Below are 15,495 nucleotides of genomic sequence, written 5' to 3'. Positions count from 1 at the left end.
TTCCCACTATTTGCTTTACCTTGAAGCTGCAAATCTTATAAAAAATAAACAGGCATGCAAAAAATATAATTAATCAGACACAATTGCATTCCATTTTTGAAAGTCTGACATGCAGGGCAATCAGAATTTGTATGGCCATTTATACTAAACATTCCCTTTGAGCTCACATATCCATCCTGCTGTGCTACAGGGGTACTCTGAAGTTCAAAAGTAGACCAGTTTACCATGCTTCCATTCAGGTGTTCACAAAAGTGATTGTGGTGGGTGCGATCTGTCTTCGGAGGTCAGAGTATGTTTATTCCAGTACCTTAACAACTGGCTGTTAATGGAGTACTCGCTGCAGTCAGTCATAGATCACATCTAGATGACAACTGATGTCTTGTAGTTGTTGATTTTCCCTGTCAATGAGTTGAAGTCCCACTTAAGTCCCATACAGAGAATTTGAGCAGATCGGGGTACAGTGACTTTCAAGGCCTTTCCTCTGTCGCATTGAGTCAGGAGCATTCAGGATAGATGTTTTGGAATCAATCCTGGATCTCGTTGAGGATGCCTCTAAGGCTTACTATCCTCAATTGACCGTCTTGTCCCAAACGCAGGATGGCGAATGCAGACCCTGTAGTGGACTGCATATCCCACCATCTGAGCTGTCTCTCACACGCCATTAAAATCTCAAATGATACAGCGCAGAATTGCTGTGGTTGCTTGCTTACACTAACCAGTCTTGTGGCACGGCATTCTTCCTTCCCCACTCAAGCACATGGCAATGACAGACTGGTCATTGCTGGTTGGGGGAGCATTTGGGAGAGACGGAGATCAGAGACCTCTGCTCTCCGACGGAAAGCCTGTTCTCATATCAGTCTTTTGGAGCTTCAGACAATCTGCCTGGCACTGAAGGCAGTCCTGCCATCCATCAAAGGAAGACTAGTGCAGGACCTCACAGACAACATGACTGTCATGTGGTACTTGACTATGCAGGATGGGTCGAGGTCCTTGGTCCTGTGCCACAAGGCTATACCAATTTGGAGGTAGTTGGAGCTTCAGTACCTCATCCTTGTCGCCAACCACTTAGCGGGGTCCCTGAATACCAGAACGGACGTGTTGAGTAGACATCATGTAGCCGACCGCGAGTGGCGTTTCCACCCTGTGAAATCTTCGATCAGGGAGATATGCCCTCACTCAATCTATTAGCCACCATCAAGATTGTCTATGTCAACTTTTCTACTCATTGGAGTTTCCCACGAGGCTCTTGTTAGGAGACGCTCTCCGGTTGAAATGGAAGACTGACTTCTGTATGCGTTTCTTCTGTTACCTCTCCTGTCTCGAGTTCTGAGGAAGATCAAGATAGATTGGGCCCAAGTCATTCTCGTTGGCCCAGTCTGTGTCAAGAGACTGTGATACCCATCCAGAGATCCTGATCATGAGTTTTTTCCTCCGATCAGGCTTTAACTTAGGGAGCTCACAACAGAGCTAGTCCCTGCATCCAAGTCTCTGCAACCTATACCTCCTTGTGTGTATATTTAGCAGTGGAAACTAAATGTATTTGACTTTACGACTAAGGTGGTTGATGTTATCTTTGCTTCCAGATGCTCTTCCGCGTTTTGTGTTGGTACAAACTTGTTGTTGGTGTGGTGCTCGGAACACTGATACCTTATGGACCAAACCTTCTCATGCTCTTTTGTTAATTATTTCATTGTCCTAGCAAGGTGAAACTAATAAATGAAAGGACCACAGCACTCCAAAGTAGTTAGAAATGTCATCAATTGGACTAAGGTAGTCAAGTGTAGGGGTTGTCGAGATGTTCGCCTCCTGACTGTGAGGCGCTGAACGTAGAATCCAAAAGAAAATCTTACACTGTGTAAGATAGATCTCGAAACCTCCCAAGCGCGTGAATGCGCCTTGAAATGTGAAAACCAAAAAGTAATCTCCAATGTCTTTCGATTCAGAAATGGTTTATTTTGAACCAATCTTCATACATTTTTTAATGAAATGTTGTATAATTTCAAAACAAATCCATGCATTGCGGCATTTCAAAGAAGCTATGCGTTTATTCGTCATTTATAAATGCATCCCCTATGCATTTCGAGCGGTGCTCTTCATCAGGGGGAATGTCTAAAAAGAAATGAGAAAAATACAGGAGATATAGCTCGAGGTAGGAGCAGGAATGTCACAGTGAGCTATAAATGTTGGTGTTAGAAATCATGAGCTCAGACCGTACCAAGTGATTTCAACCGTGCTATTTCCGATGTTAGGAGTAGAACGTGATTGTGACAATGGTAAAAAAAAGTACTCTGTGGTGCACCAAGTGCTAAAGTGAACCCCAAGGCACCCACATTCACGTAGTGGGATGAAAGGTCAATTGCTACCCAAGGTTTAATGAGGAAAGAGAAGAAATAGCCAGTAGGTTGAAATCATCATGTGCTGGTTCCAAACAAGCGAACAGCGTGGTTAAAAATGTGCTAATTGAAGGTAAAGTTGATCCGGAGCTAACGGACCCACAGTGTGCAATCGTGATGTGCTTTATCTTAAATAAGCACATTTTTAACCACGCTGTTTGCTTGTTTGGTATCAGCACATCACGATTGCACACTGTGGGTCCGTTAGCTCCGGATCAACTTTACCTTCAATTAGCACATTTTTAACCACGCTGTACACTTGTTTGGAATCCAGCACATGATGATTTCAACCTACGGTCGATTTCTTCATTTCTTCTCTTTCCTCATTTAAACCTTAGGTAGCGATTGACCTTTCATCCCACTACGTGAATGTGGGTGCCTTTGGGGTTCACTTTAGCACTTGGTGCTCCACAGAGTACTTTTTTTTACCATTGTCCCAATCACGTTCTACTCCCAACATCGGAAATAGCACGTTTGAAGTCACTTGGTACGGTCTGAGCTCATGATTTCTAACACCTCCATTTATAGCTCACTGTGATATTCCTGCTCATACCTCACGCTATATCTCCTGTATTTTTCTCATTTCTTTTTAGACAATTCCCCCTGATGAAGAGCACCGCTCGAAATGCATAGGGGATGCATTTATGAATGACGAATAAACGCATAGCTTCTTTGAATTGCAGCAATGAATGGTTTTGTTTTGAAATTATACAACATTTCATTAAAAAATTTATGAAGATTGGTTCAAAATAAACCATTTCTGAATCGAACGACATAGGAGATTACTTTTTGGTTTTCTCATTTCAAGGCGCATTCACGCGCTTGGGAGGTTTTGAGATCTATCTTACACAGTGTAAGATTTTCTTTTGGATTGTCCTAGGAAGGCCTAGTGGTGGGCACAGTGAAAGAATATTTGTCAGTCCTTCCTGCCTTTCTGTATTTACCCGACCTTTTTGTTAACCTTGCTGGTTGTGATGCATTTTTAGGTCTCGCCTGGACATCGCATCCGAAGGATGCGTCCAGGCTGGAGACTTAATGTTGTCTGACACGGGGGAATGAGGGACAAGAAACTGTGACGAGCTTATCCTTGGCTGGATTGAGCTGCGTGCACGCGCGTCAACATTCACGCATGCGCACATCACAGCCACACGCATACACAGCACTCACGCATGCGCACATACACACGCATACACAGGCACACCCCCGTCACCTACACGCATACACAGAGACCCCTCCACACACACCAGCCCCTCTCCTCTTGGCTCCACGCACACGCACACGCATTTACACTTACACAGACACGCAGGCACCCAGACAGGCAACCCCCCCCCCCGTCACACACACGCATACACACAGACTCCAGGACACATACACATACATACACACACACATGCACGCTCACACACATACACAGTCCGCCGCGCGCGCACAGATGCCCCCCCCCCCCCCCCCCCAACAAGGCGACGCCCCACTCACCGGCATCCTCAGTGCAGCGGCTCCCACCGGCAGCAAGACTCTTCTTCCCTTCTTCGGCACCGGGGCGCAGGGTAGGCTCCTGCCTGCTCCGGTGCGCCAAACAATCACGGCTCTTCCGTGGGAGGCGGGGTAGGCTCCCGCCCTCCTACTTCCGGTTGTCCCGCCCGGCCTGCCTGACTTCCTGGTCGCAGGCCGGCGCAAAACGCTGCATAAAAAATGCTTAGAACAGTGGTTCCCAAACTGTGCGCCGCGGCGCCCCGGTGCGCCGTCATGAGCAGCCAGGGGCGCCGCGCTCACGTTGGGAAAATTGACCTTATTGCAGCTGCAGCGCAAAAAACTTGCTGCCTGCATAATCCGGGAAAATTATTTGGCCCAAGAGCGCACGTACGTACGAGTCGTGCTTTCACAGGCGTAGTAGTCGCCATTACTGGCATATGCAGCTCGCCTCTGACCGTTTGAGGCACGTTATTGCTGCCCACCGTGGGATCCTCTTCGCAAGTAAGGTAAGGAACTGGCATGGGAGGGATTCCTGTTCAGTAGAACAGGAGAACAGGAGTACGGCAGTGATACACAAGCCAAGAAGCCAGACTGTAAAAAAGCGGGCTCCACGGAGCTTGTTAAAGCAGCCAGAGAGAAGGCTTTGCCTTGTCTTTTTATGTCTGATTTCTTTAACGAGCTCCGTGGACCCACCTTCTTACACTAAAACTAACGCAGGTGATACAGGTGTAAAACGGAGGTTGGGCAGAAGATCGGCATGGCATTTGATTATCATCAATTATTAATTAAATGACATGCCGATCTTCTGCCCAACCTCCGTTTTGCACCTGTATCACCTGCATTATTTTTAGTGTAAAAAGGTGGGCTCCACGGAGCTCGTTAAAGACTCAGAATGCGGGCATGATGTTCCCCCCAGATCCAAACAGCGTACAGATGCACATTTGGCTCCCCTCGGAAATGACATGGTAGAAGTAGTTTTGGCTGTCATGGTTGAGCAGCACATATTGGGAACATATTACTACGTGACAAACAGCACATTCAGGCCTAAAATTGGTATTTCCTTAGTATTCCCCCTCAGCGAAAAAGTTGCAAACCTTTGGTAATGTTTGGTGTAATGGATACGGTTTTCTTTCTGCAGACTCTTTTTGCGTTTCCTGACAGTCCTCAATTTAGGTTACTCTGCAAGATAATTTTAGGAACTAAAATAATTAGATGTTGCTTTGCCTTTTAAACACTCCAAATCCTAGATGGCTGGTGTCGAAAGAGGTAACATGAGACAGAGCTCTGGGAATGCATGTACAAAGTGTTCTGAGATCCCAAGTTTTTTGACGGATACATTTTAAAGGTAAAGGAGGTGCAGATTGGGAAAAGTGTCTCCTCAGCACCAGTGTTACCAAAAGGATGCAACTATGCTACTATGAATCAAATGCCATGCTGATCTTCTGCCCTACCTCCGTTTTTTACTTGAACTAGATTTTATATACTGACAATATCATGTAAAACACGGCTGTAAAATGTAGTTCAAGTAAAAAACAGGTTGGGCAGAAGATTGGCATGGCATTTGATTGGGATTGCTTGGTGCCTAACTGCGTATCGCCAGTGGTATGCCTGGAAACCAGTGGTTAATTTGTAAAATAAAAAGTGCTGGGGCTCTCCTCAGGAGGAAGCACTAACAGGAGAAATAAGAAGGTGCAAACTGCCTCCTGAACAAAGCCCTGGCACTTATCCTTCTGGAGAGGACTGGGCCTAATAGCTAGAGCTAATGATTTCGTAGCTGGGAAACAAGGTTCGAGTCTTAGCGTGGTTCAAAATCCTGTGATTATGGGGGAAATTGCCTGCCTTCCAAATGAATGGGTCCTTAATTGGTTCTAAAAGCACTGGTGCTGAGCACCTGAAAGCCCCTGCTCAAATTAAGCACTGCTGGAAACTTTCCACTGCCGCAGCTTTGCATGCCATCTACTTGGAATGTTGGTGAATATGAAATCAGCCTAAAAATACCTTCAGTCGGAGAAGTAAATCTCTGCCCATGTTTTTATGTTTTCTTTCATGAATGGGACTCCATGTTTTCTTTCCAGCAATAGCAGCCTCTCTACTTGCACTTGGTTTGTACGTAGCCGTAGTTTCAAAGCGTGTGTGCGCTATTAATCTTGCAATGTTTGTCACTTAACAAGATTTTATTAAAAAACTGTTATATTTTTATTTTGTTACAAATATGAGTATAATACCTTCAATTCTTCATTGCATCCCAATTAATTTACGGAAGACAACAAAGGTCGGGCTTACAAACCTCCCCCCAACCCGCCCACCGGTAAAAAAAATGGTGGAACCCGCCCACCGGTAAAAAAAAATGGTGGGGAGCCACGGCCAACTGCCAATTAGGTCAAGGGAGCCACAGGTCAAAAAAGTTTGGGAACCACTGGCTTAGAACAAAGGCTGCTTCTCAGTTTCCGCGACCGCGCTCCGGTTACCGGCGTCTTGTGTTTTTTCTTTTTTAATTGCGACGCAGCCTGTATTATTATTATTATACATGAATCAAGATTCGTTTATTTATGCTAACCTTCTATAACTGAAGTTTTTGTAAGGCACAGATCCACTATTGAATTAATTCAATGTGTTCCCAAACGGGATGGCTAAGGAAAAGTGAAGTGAAGCAATGGGCCGTGGAGAGTGCGTGCAGAGTGAGTGCAGAGTGACAGTGAGTGCAGAGTGACAGTGAGTGCAGAGTGACAGTGAGTGCAGAGTGACAGTGAGTGCAGAGTGCGTGCAGAGTGACAGTGAGTGCAGAGTGACAGTGAGTGCAGAGTGACAGTGAGTGCGGAGTGACAGTGAGTGCGGAGTGACAGTGAGTGCAGAGTGCGTGAAGAAACAGTGAGTGCAGAGTGAGTGCAGAGTGACAGTGAGTGCAGAGTGACAGTGAGTGCGGAGTGACAGTGAGTGCAGAGTGCGTGCAGAAACAGTGAGTGCAGAGTGAGTGCAGAGTGACAGTGAGTGCAGAGTGACAGTGAGTGCAGAGTGACAGTGAGTGCAGAGTGAGTGCAGAGTGACAGTGAGTGCAGAGTGCGTGCAGAGTGACAGTGAGTGCAGAGTGACAGTGAGTGCAGAGTGACAGTGAGTGCAGAGTGACAGTGAGTGCAGAGTGACAGTGAGTGCAGAGTGACAGTGAGTGCAGAGTGACAGTGAGTGCAGAGTGAGTGCAGAGTGAGTGCAGAGTGAGTGCAGAGTGAGTGCAGAGTGACAGTGAGTGCAGAGTGACAGTGAGTGCAGAGTGAGTGCAGAGTGACAGTGAGTGCAGAGTGACAGTGAGTGCAGTGAGTGCAGAGTGAGTGCAGAGTGACAGTGAGTGCAGAGTGACAGTGAGTGCAGAGTGACAGTGAGTGCAGAGTGCAGAGTGAGTGCAGAGTGCAGAGTGAGTGCAGAGTGCAGAGTGAGTGCAGAGTGACAGTGAGTGCAGAGTGACAGTGAGTGCAGAGTGACAGTGAGTGCAGAGTGCGTGCAGAGTGACAGTGAGTGCAGAGTGACAGTGAGTGCAGAGTGACAGTGAGTGCAGAGTGACAGTGAGTGCAGAGTGACAGTGAGTGCAGAGTGCGTGCAGAGTGACAGTGAGTGCAGAGTGACAGTGAGTGCAGAGTGACAGTGAGTGCAGAGTGACAGTGAGTGCAGAGTGACAGTGAGTGCAGAGTGAGTGCAGAGTGACAGTGAGTGCAGAGTGACAGTGAGTGCAGAGTGACAGTGAGTGCAGAGTGCGTGCAGAGTGACAGTGAGTGCAGAGTGACAGTGAGTGCAGAGTGACAGTGAGTACAGTCACTCAGCACCACCACATTATCAGTCAGAACCACCACAGCATCACTCAGAACCACCACAGCACCACTCAGCACCACCACAACATCACTCAGCACCACCACAGCACCACCATAGCACCACTCAGCACCACCACTGCATCACTCAGCATCACCACAGCCCCATTCAGCACCACCACAGCATCACTCAGCACCACCACAGCACAAATATGTTCTCTCAATGTTTCAAGCTTTATTACAAATGTCACAAAAAGATGTTAATATTTCACTTCTGTTCTTGGATTTTGTTACAATAAAATACACTGAACATAATCTTCACAAAAGTTATTTACAAAAGTTTAAGCTATTGCCATTATAAATTACAATCACTTTTATTAAGTATTAAAAAAAATTAAAAGCCATTGTTATTTGTAATATCAATACATCTAAGTCACGTAAATACAAATGTTGCATTACAAATGCTATAGGTGTCACATTTGCGAAAGTTATAACTATTGGCATTGTAAATGACAAAGCTATTAATTTAGCTATTTTCAAAACCAACACATAAATGAACATTTGGTGAATTCCCATTAAAATATTTGACTTTTTTACTAAGATATTATTATACTGTTTTATGCAAACAAAATTTAGATACTGCATAAATAACTTTAATAAAACATATTTTATATGAAGCTTTTTATGTAAAAAAAAAACTATAGCATAAAGCAAAAAACAATTGCCATTTACAATGCTAATAGCTCAAACTTAATTAATGCGAGACCTATTGCATTGCAAATGCTTGTTTTTTTAAAGTTTTGATACCCGTTTACACCCCCCAGCTGTTTATTATGTCTCAATGAGACCTGAACTTTTTTTTTACATTTCTCATGTGCACTCCTTTTGAACCTATGCACAACAGTTCCTCAAGGCTCTTAACACTAAAAAAACAGTCTTATTGCAATCCTTCTGCACACCATGTGAGTACCCTGCCTTACTTTATTTTCCTTCTGGAAAATTAGTATTGACGACCAAGTTGGCATTGCTACCTAAAGTTGTGAGATTTCCTTCCATGTTTGCCAGTTATCACTCTGTACGTGTATTTTGCCCCCACCTCTCTGCTTTAAAGAAGAGGAGAGGCTCCATTGCCTTGACCCTGGAATGATGCTAAGCTTGTACTATAACCGCTCAAAGGCCCTTTGTGTGATGGCCAGCTCTTTGTGGTTTTTGCTAGGGGAGAAAGGGAAAGGTTAGATGGACTCCTCGAGGTGCATAGTCTTTTGCATCAAAATGTTATGCACGGGCCAAGAAGCAGCCCCTTGAATGCATGACAACCCCATTCTACCAGCGGTAAAGGTTGTTATTGTGGTTGTAATAAGAGTTTGCCTGTACTGGGCATCTGCCAGGCTGCTGTGTTGGCATCAGTGCATACATTCACAAATCGCTGCTTCCTTGACTGTCCGGTTTTTGGAAAGGTCACTTTGCTCACTCGGATTTACAGAAAAGTCTATTACTTTAAGGTCTATATAACTCAGAGTATTTAAATAACATTTGCAGCAGTTTAATGGTTACTTTCCATTTATCTTTTTCTTCTCTACTTTTTTATTACTGATTAAGTAATTGACGTTACTGAATTGGGTTTTATCCAAAGTTGTTTCAATAAATTAATTAATTTGAGGATAAGGTTGCGCTACATATTCCTATATTCTTTATACATTACATCATTGTATTCAACATGTATTACCATAATCATCATTACACAAACTACTTACATTGATTAATACACTTAACACATTGTGCATCATTAAATTTCGATTTGTTACAGTCTTTGCTAATGCCATTTTAACATTGAAAAATGTCTTATTACAGTTGACATCCCACTAGGAATAGTTTTTGCTTCACTTCGTCTCGGGCTCTGATTCCTTAATTTGGCCAATACAAATAATGTTGCATTTAAAAAAAGGCTTATTTGAACAGGAGATATTTCTAAATACCTTTAGGGCATCACTAAATTGTGAAATTTTATAATTACATTTTCAGATAAATTGCAATTCTAATTGGCAACCTCTTTTTATCACCTGGTTTATCATATTATATGCCAACGATGGCATCAACCATGGTTACCTAAAGTTTGCCTAGGGTATAACCGCCGAGTTCAATAAGTCAAACTGAAAAATACAAGACGCCCATTGCTTTTATTTTTCACTAGATGGTATACACAAGAGGACTACAATCCTAGAGTTGCTCGAAGACTGCACAAGTTAGAACCATAGAGTTGGAAAATGACGCCCAAGTTCACAGTAGGTATGACAGTGTTTTCCAAATGGTGGCCTCTTGCCTACATGCTAGGAAGAAATGTATGCATCTTTGTTGAAATTATCATCTCCTGTCCGATGTGGTAAGCTTTCTACCTAGTTTACATTTTTTAAAACCCTTCCATGTAACTTAGGCACAGATTTTTAATAAAAGTCAACTTTGTTATTTAACAATTGAAACATATAGAGGACACATGAACTTATTCTATTGGATGCCTACCAACAGGTCCTCGCTCAGCCCCACGCTCTTCAACGTTTACATGGCTCCGCTCGCCCCCATCGTCAGAACCCATGGACTCAACATTGTTTCATACGGAGCCGACACCCAACTCATCCTCTCCCTATCCCACGAACCCAACACAGTAAAACACAACTTTCAAAAAGGCATGGAAGCTGTCGCAAAATGAATGAAAAGCAGCTGCCTACAGCTCAACACTGACAAAACAGAAGTACTCATCATGGACCCACACCTCCCGACACCTGGAACGACACCTGGTGGCCCCCCGCCCTCAGAAGCCCACCCACCCTCACGGACCACGCACGCAACCTTGGAATCATCCTGGACTCCAAGCTCAAAAAGGACCACCAGATCAACTCTGTTGCATCCTCCTGCTTTCACACCCTCAGCCTCCTACTTAAGACCTTCAAATGGATCCCCCTCCAGTACAGAAAGACTGTCACTCACGCCCTCGTCACCAGCAGACTCGACTACGGCAACGCACTCTATGCCGGAATAAACAAAAATCTTATGTGCAAGCTACAAAACATCCAGAACACCGCCGCTAGACTGGTCCTCAACCTGCGTAGACACTTCCATATCTCCCAGCACCTGCACACACTCCACTGGTTCCCCATTGAGGCTAGAATCACCTTCAAGATACTCGCCCACAAAGCCCTCCACAACACCGGACCATCATACATGAACAGCCAACTCAAATTTCATGCACCTCAAAGAACCCTACAATCAGCCCAGCTCTCCTACGAAGTGGTCCCCCGCACCAGAAAAACCAGATCGCGAGGCTGCTCCTTCTCCTTCCTCAAGACCAGAGCTTGGAATGCCCTTCCGCTCCACCTCAGACAGACAACATCCCTCCCCATCTTCATGTGAAACCTCAAAACTTGCCTCTTCGACAGACCCCCTCCTTGATGGACTGGAACCTGCACCTCCCATCCTTCCCATCGCCTTGAGACCCTTTTGGGTGAGTAGTCGCACTTAACAAACTTATGATTGTTCGATTAATTGATTAACCCCTTCGCTGCTGATGACGAGCTCAGCTCGTCATCAGCCACGGGTGGCGTGTGCTGATGACGAGCTGAGCTCGTCATGTAACGCGGCTTTTCGCAAATTGCCGCACAGCGCAAAAATCGCCGCAGCAGCGATGCGGTTAACTCAATTATTGAATATAAGTCTCTGCTAGTAATCTTATACTCATGCTTATTCTTAAGCATTTGTGCACCTTTCTTTTATCCTCCGAACTCTTCTAATAATGTGCGTATTTATGAATCATAGACTAAAGTTTTTGCTATCCTTAAAAAAAAATAGGAATTTCCACACGCTTTAAATGACAATATAGTATCCACTATTGTTTCAAAATGCAAAACTCTGATAAAGTTCCCCTCCTTTCAAATGGAATGTTTAGCACCTGCAGTGTGATACAGAAACAGAATTGCTCTCAGTTCTAAAATCCCTCTGCATAACGCTGTTGGTTGTACATAGCGAAACAAAAGGGGATGATGGACGGAGCGTTTGAGCAAATCAAATACTCGCCCCCAGTCAACTGATCTGGGTTTAATCCATCACCATTCTTTAGCTCACTCAGCCACCCCAGTTCAGACAAGGCCATATGCAAATCAGTATGACCCTGTGCCTTGTGGGAAGAATCCAGCCCGAACTGCCAAGCCACATCTTCCCTGGACTGGAAACAAGCATCCTGGGACCGGTTTCGGATTCATAATCCTCATCAGCCTGGCTATCTTGAATCCAGTGGCCAAGTGAGCAAGGGACTCACGTCTGAGCATACCCTGCCAATTTAGGGCGAACAAAGCGAAACAAAAGGGGATGATGGACAGAGCGTTTGAGCAAATCAAACACTCACCCCCAGTCAACTGATCTGGGTTTAATCGATCACCATTCTTTAGCTCACTCAGCCACCCCAGTTCAGACATGGTCATATGCAAATCAGTCTGACCCTGTGCCTTATGGGAACAGTCCAGCCCGAACTGCCAAGCCACGTCTTCTCTGGACCGGAAACAAGCATCCTGGGACCGGTTTCGGATTCATAATCCTCATCAGCCAGGCTTTCTTGAATCTAGTGGCCAAGTGAGCAAGGGAATCACGTCTGAGCATACCCTGCCAACTTATGGCGAACAAAGCAAAATAAAAGGGGATGATGGACGGAGCCTTTGAGCAAATCAAACACTCACCCGAGTCAACTGATCTGGGTTTAATCCATCATCATTCTTTAGCTCACTCAGCCACCCCAGTTCAGACATGGCCATATGCAAATCAGTCTGACCCTTTGCCTTATGGGAACAGTCCAACCCAAACTGCCAAGCCACGTCTTCCCTGGACCGGAAACCAGCATCCTGGGACCGGTTTCGGATTCATAATCCTCATCAGCCAGGCTATCTTGAATCCATTGGCCAAGTGAGCAAGGGACTCACGTCTGAGCATACCCTGCCAACTTAGGGCGAGCAAAGCGAAACAAGCATCTGAATTCTTAACTGTTAATTATTTTTAGTGGCACACCTTGGCCCTATATCTACACGTATACCTCCTTTTTAGGACACTCCCCTGATCTAAAGAGATTATTATATCTTAAAATTGTACTTACTTATTAGAGACATAGGATTTGAATGCAAACTGTGATGAGATTCCACCATTTTGTTTTTTGAGAAGTAGGCAATTTATAAAATGTACTGGGGAGAAAATACTCCTAAGCACAAGACTGTTTGGTTCCATCCTGGTTTTATTCATAATCTGCCACATCAGTGACTTATGCAGAAGATGAAGCTGCTGGTGATAGTCTAGTCTCTGATGCACCTTCTTCTGACTCGTGTTGTGAAATGACCCCCTCTTCCCCAGCAGAGGAATCCATAATCGTCTTCAAGTCCCATAAATGTGTTTCAAGTAACTCCATTGGAAGGCAGAATGATAGCAATGCACAAATAGCAGGTCTTTTCTTTCTCCAATGGAAATAATTTTGTATAGTGGGAGAAGAAGAACGAATTATCCCATGAGATATCCTGCTTCTGCAGTTTACTGATCTAGTGAGACCAGAACAGGAGGTTTGTGAGCCTATGTGATGACATTTTGGGGTGGTTGTTCATGTTTTGAGCTCACGGACTTCCGCTTTCGGGCCTGCAAACTCATAACTTTGGGAACAAGCCCGAGTTGCTTGCAATTGCACACTGTAATCAACAAATATGATTTCCCTCCAAAGCAGAGATAACCTTTTGATGCATTTTGTGGCCTTCCTGATTTAGGTTGCAAGCTTCCTCGCGTGGGCTCATAAACCCAGGACAGTAAGGACACACCTGACTTTACCATAAATGCACTCTGCAATTTACAACGTGGCCCAAGGCACCACCGAACATTAAGTGTAATTAGTAATGCTTGTGCATAAGATTATGTTTTTTCCAAGACATAAGGTCAGGCTAAGACAACCCCACCAATCATTGGTTTTTGTGTCAAATTTCTTTATTGGTATAAGAGACGATAAATAATATTGGAGAGAGTACTATATACATATGTGACCGGTTGTGACAACAAGAATCCCCCTTCTGTGGGGAGGCATTGGGCAGTCAGTCATGGGAATAGGCAGGTAAAATAAGCCTAGAAGTTTTCCCGGCTACAGTAGGCTTCGGAACCTAAATCTCACGGAACCCAATTGATGTTAATATTAACATGGATCCGGATCTTCAGATGTACAACCGTAACAGGAACACATGAGCGATCATCACAAATAGGAAAGCTACATTTCTAAGAAGAAATTTTTTAAAAAGTGGTTTTAAAGACCCTCATTGATACAAAGGTACATGTGAGTTCTTTTTTAACCGCATCGCTGCGGCGGTTATTTTTCCGCTACGCGGCTTTTTTCTAAAAGCCGCGTTAGATGTCGAGCTCAGCTCGTCATCCGCACACGACCACCATGGCTGATGACGAGCTGAGCTCGTCATCAGCATCGAAGGGGTTAAAGCAGATAACGGTACCTGTCAATAAGCACATACCCCACCACCTGTGAGACATCCATTAACAAATAAATGACCGTCATAAAACATCTACATGAGTAACCAAACAATCGGCCGGGTGCATCTCACTAATTAAATGTTAAAGACCCTGCTTCTTATTTCCCACTTTCAGAGTGTGTGTTTCAGGTTTACAAACAGGAGAATTTAAAAAAATTGTGTGAACTGCTGTCCACAATTTGACCTTAGTGAATTTTCTGAGTGGTGTTTTGCGCTGTATTATCTTTTACGTGTTTTAACATTTTTGTTTGTTGATTTTCTGTACCATTGTTTGAGTTTTTGTAGCACCCGTTTGTAATGGCGCACTTTTTTTGCCTACTTTTTATTTGCCTATGTGACCAGAACATGTGCAAAGCGCCAAAACCATGTTCCCTGATAGAACATTTGTAAATAGCTCTGGCTAAGTGTTTTTGCATGTTTGGACCAGTTCATGTGGTATTTGTTCATTCACATGTATCATAATCGGGGCATTATTGTGGGTTTCTAAAACGTAACTGGAAGTTTCATTTTACGAACTTTGTATTAACGCTGCATGAAGAAAGCTGTGCCTTGTTTTGACATATTGCTTTTTTTATCAGATAAAAAAGACAAATTCAGACTCTGAGGCAGAAGAATGGGTTGAGTATGTGAGTGACCGGTAAGGAATTAGCTTTTTTTGTTTAATTTCAACCTTATTACTTGCTTGTTTGCTGTTGCCTCTAGTAAGGAATACTCTAACATGCTGCATCTTTTTATTAAACCACACCTCACCTCTTCTTGGTGCTCTTAGCTGGCTTCCTTTTCCACTCCTGCTTGCTTTTTTCTGTCTTATCTTTAAGTGCATTCATAGCCAAACCCCTTCCTTTGCCCTCTGTTACTCAGATTAATCTTCCAACACTTTGCCAGTGCGCCCTACTTTTCAGATGCAATGATAGCTCCCACACCCTTGTGTTTCCTCATGATGTTTATTGATGTTCAATTAATTGAAATCATAACATCCAGCAGATATAGTAAATATAAAATATCAGACATGATAAAATCAATATTTCATATAAGAAGAAAATATCAAGTTTGTGATCGTCTAGTGGGAATTAAGCTCCCCATTCCCAGGTAGCCAACATCGCACATGTACTTTCACTTCACATCCGACGTTAGTCGTGAAAACCACAAGGCAAAACACATTTCTGAGTTTTCGCCTCACACAGGCCCATAATCATGGAAACCACATACCATCGTATAGTTAAGGTGCTTACAGCGGCAAGCGCTTCCTGACTCCATGCTGGAAAAACAAGGTGCTCCATTCTTAATTGG

The 15,495-nt window shown here is 44.1% G+C and overlaps 1 protein-coding gene across 4 annotated transcripts in view; it reads left to right on the top strand.

Annotated features, from left to right (window-relative positions):
* The window catches only part of TGDS (TDP-glucose 4,6-dehydratase), a 417,256-nt gene that overhangs the window by 386,190 nt on the left and 15,571 nt on the right, over positions 1 to 15,495 (top strand). For all 4 annotated transcript variants that reach the window (XR_015299323.1, XM_086934798.1, XM_086934800.1 and 1 more), the window contains one exon: positions 14,784 to 14,842. Coding sequence is in view for 3 of the 4 variants with exons in the window: in XM_086934798.1 (XP_086790924.1) it covers positions 14,784 to 14,842 (59 nt within the window). In the remaining variant the exon portion in view is untranslated. The remainder of the gene's footprint in view (positions 1 to 14,783; positions 14,843 to 15,495) is intronic.

This window comes from Lissotriton vulgaris, chromosome 8, assembly GCF_964263255.1.
Source record: "Lissotriton vulgaris chromosome 8, aLisVul1.2, whole genome shotgun sequence".
NCBI lineage: Eukaryota > Metazoa > Chordata > Amphibia > Caudata > Salamandridae > Lissotriton > Lissotriton vulgaris.
This window is presented reverse-complemented; position numbering and strand designations above follow the sequence as displayed.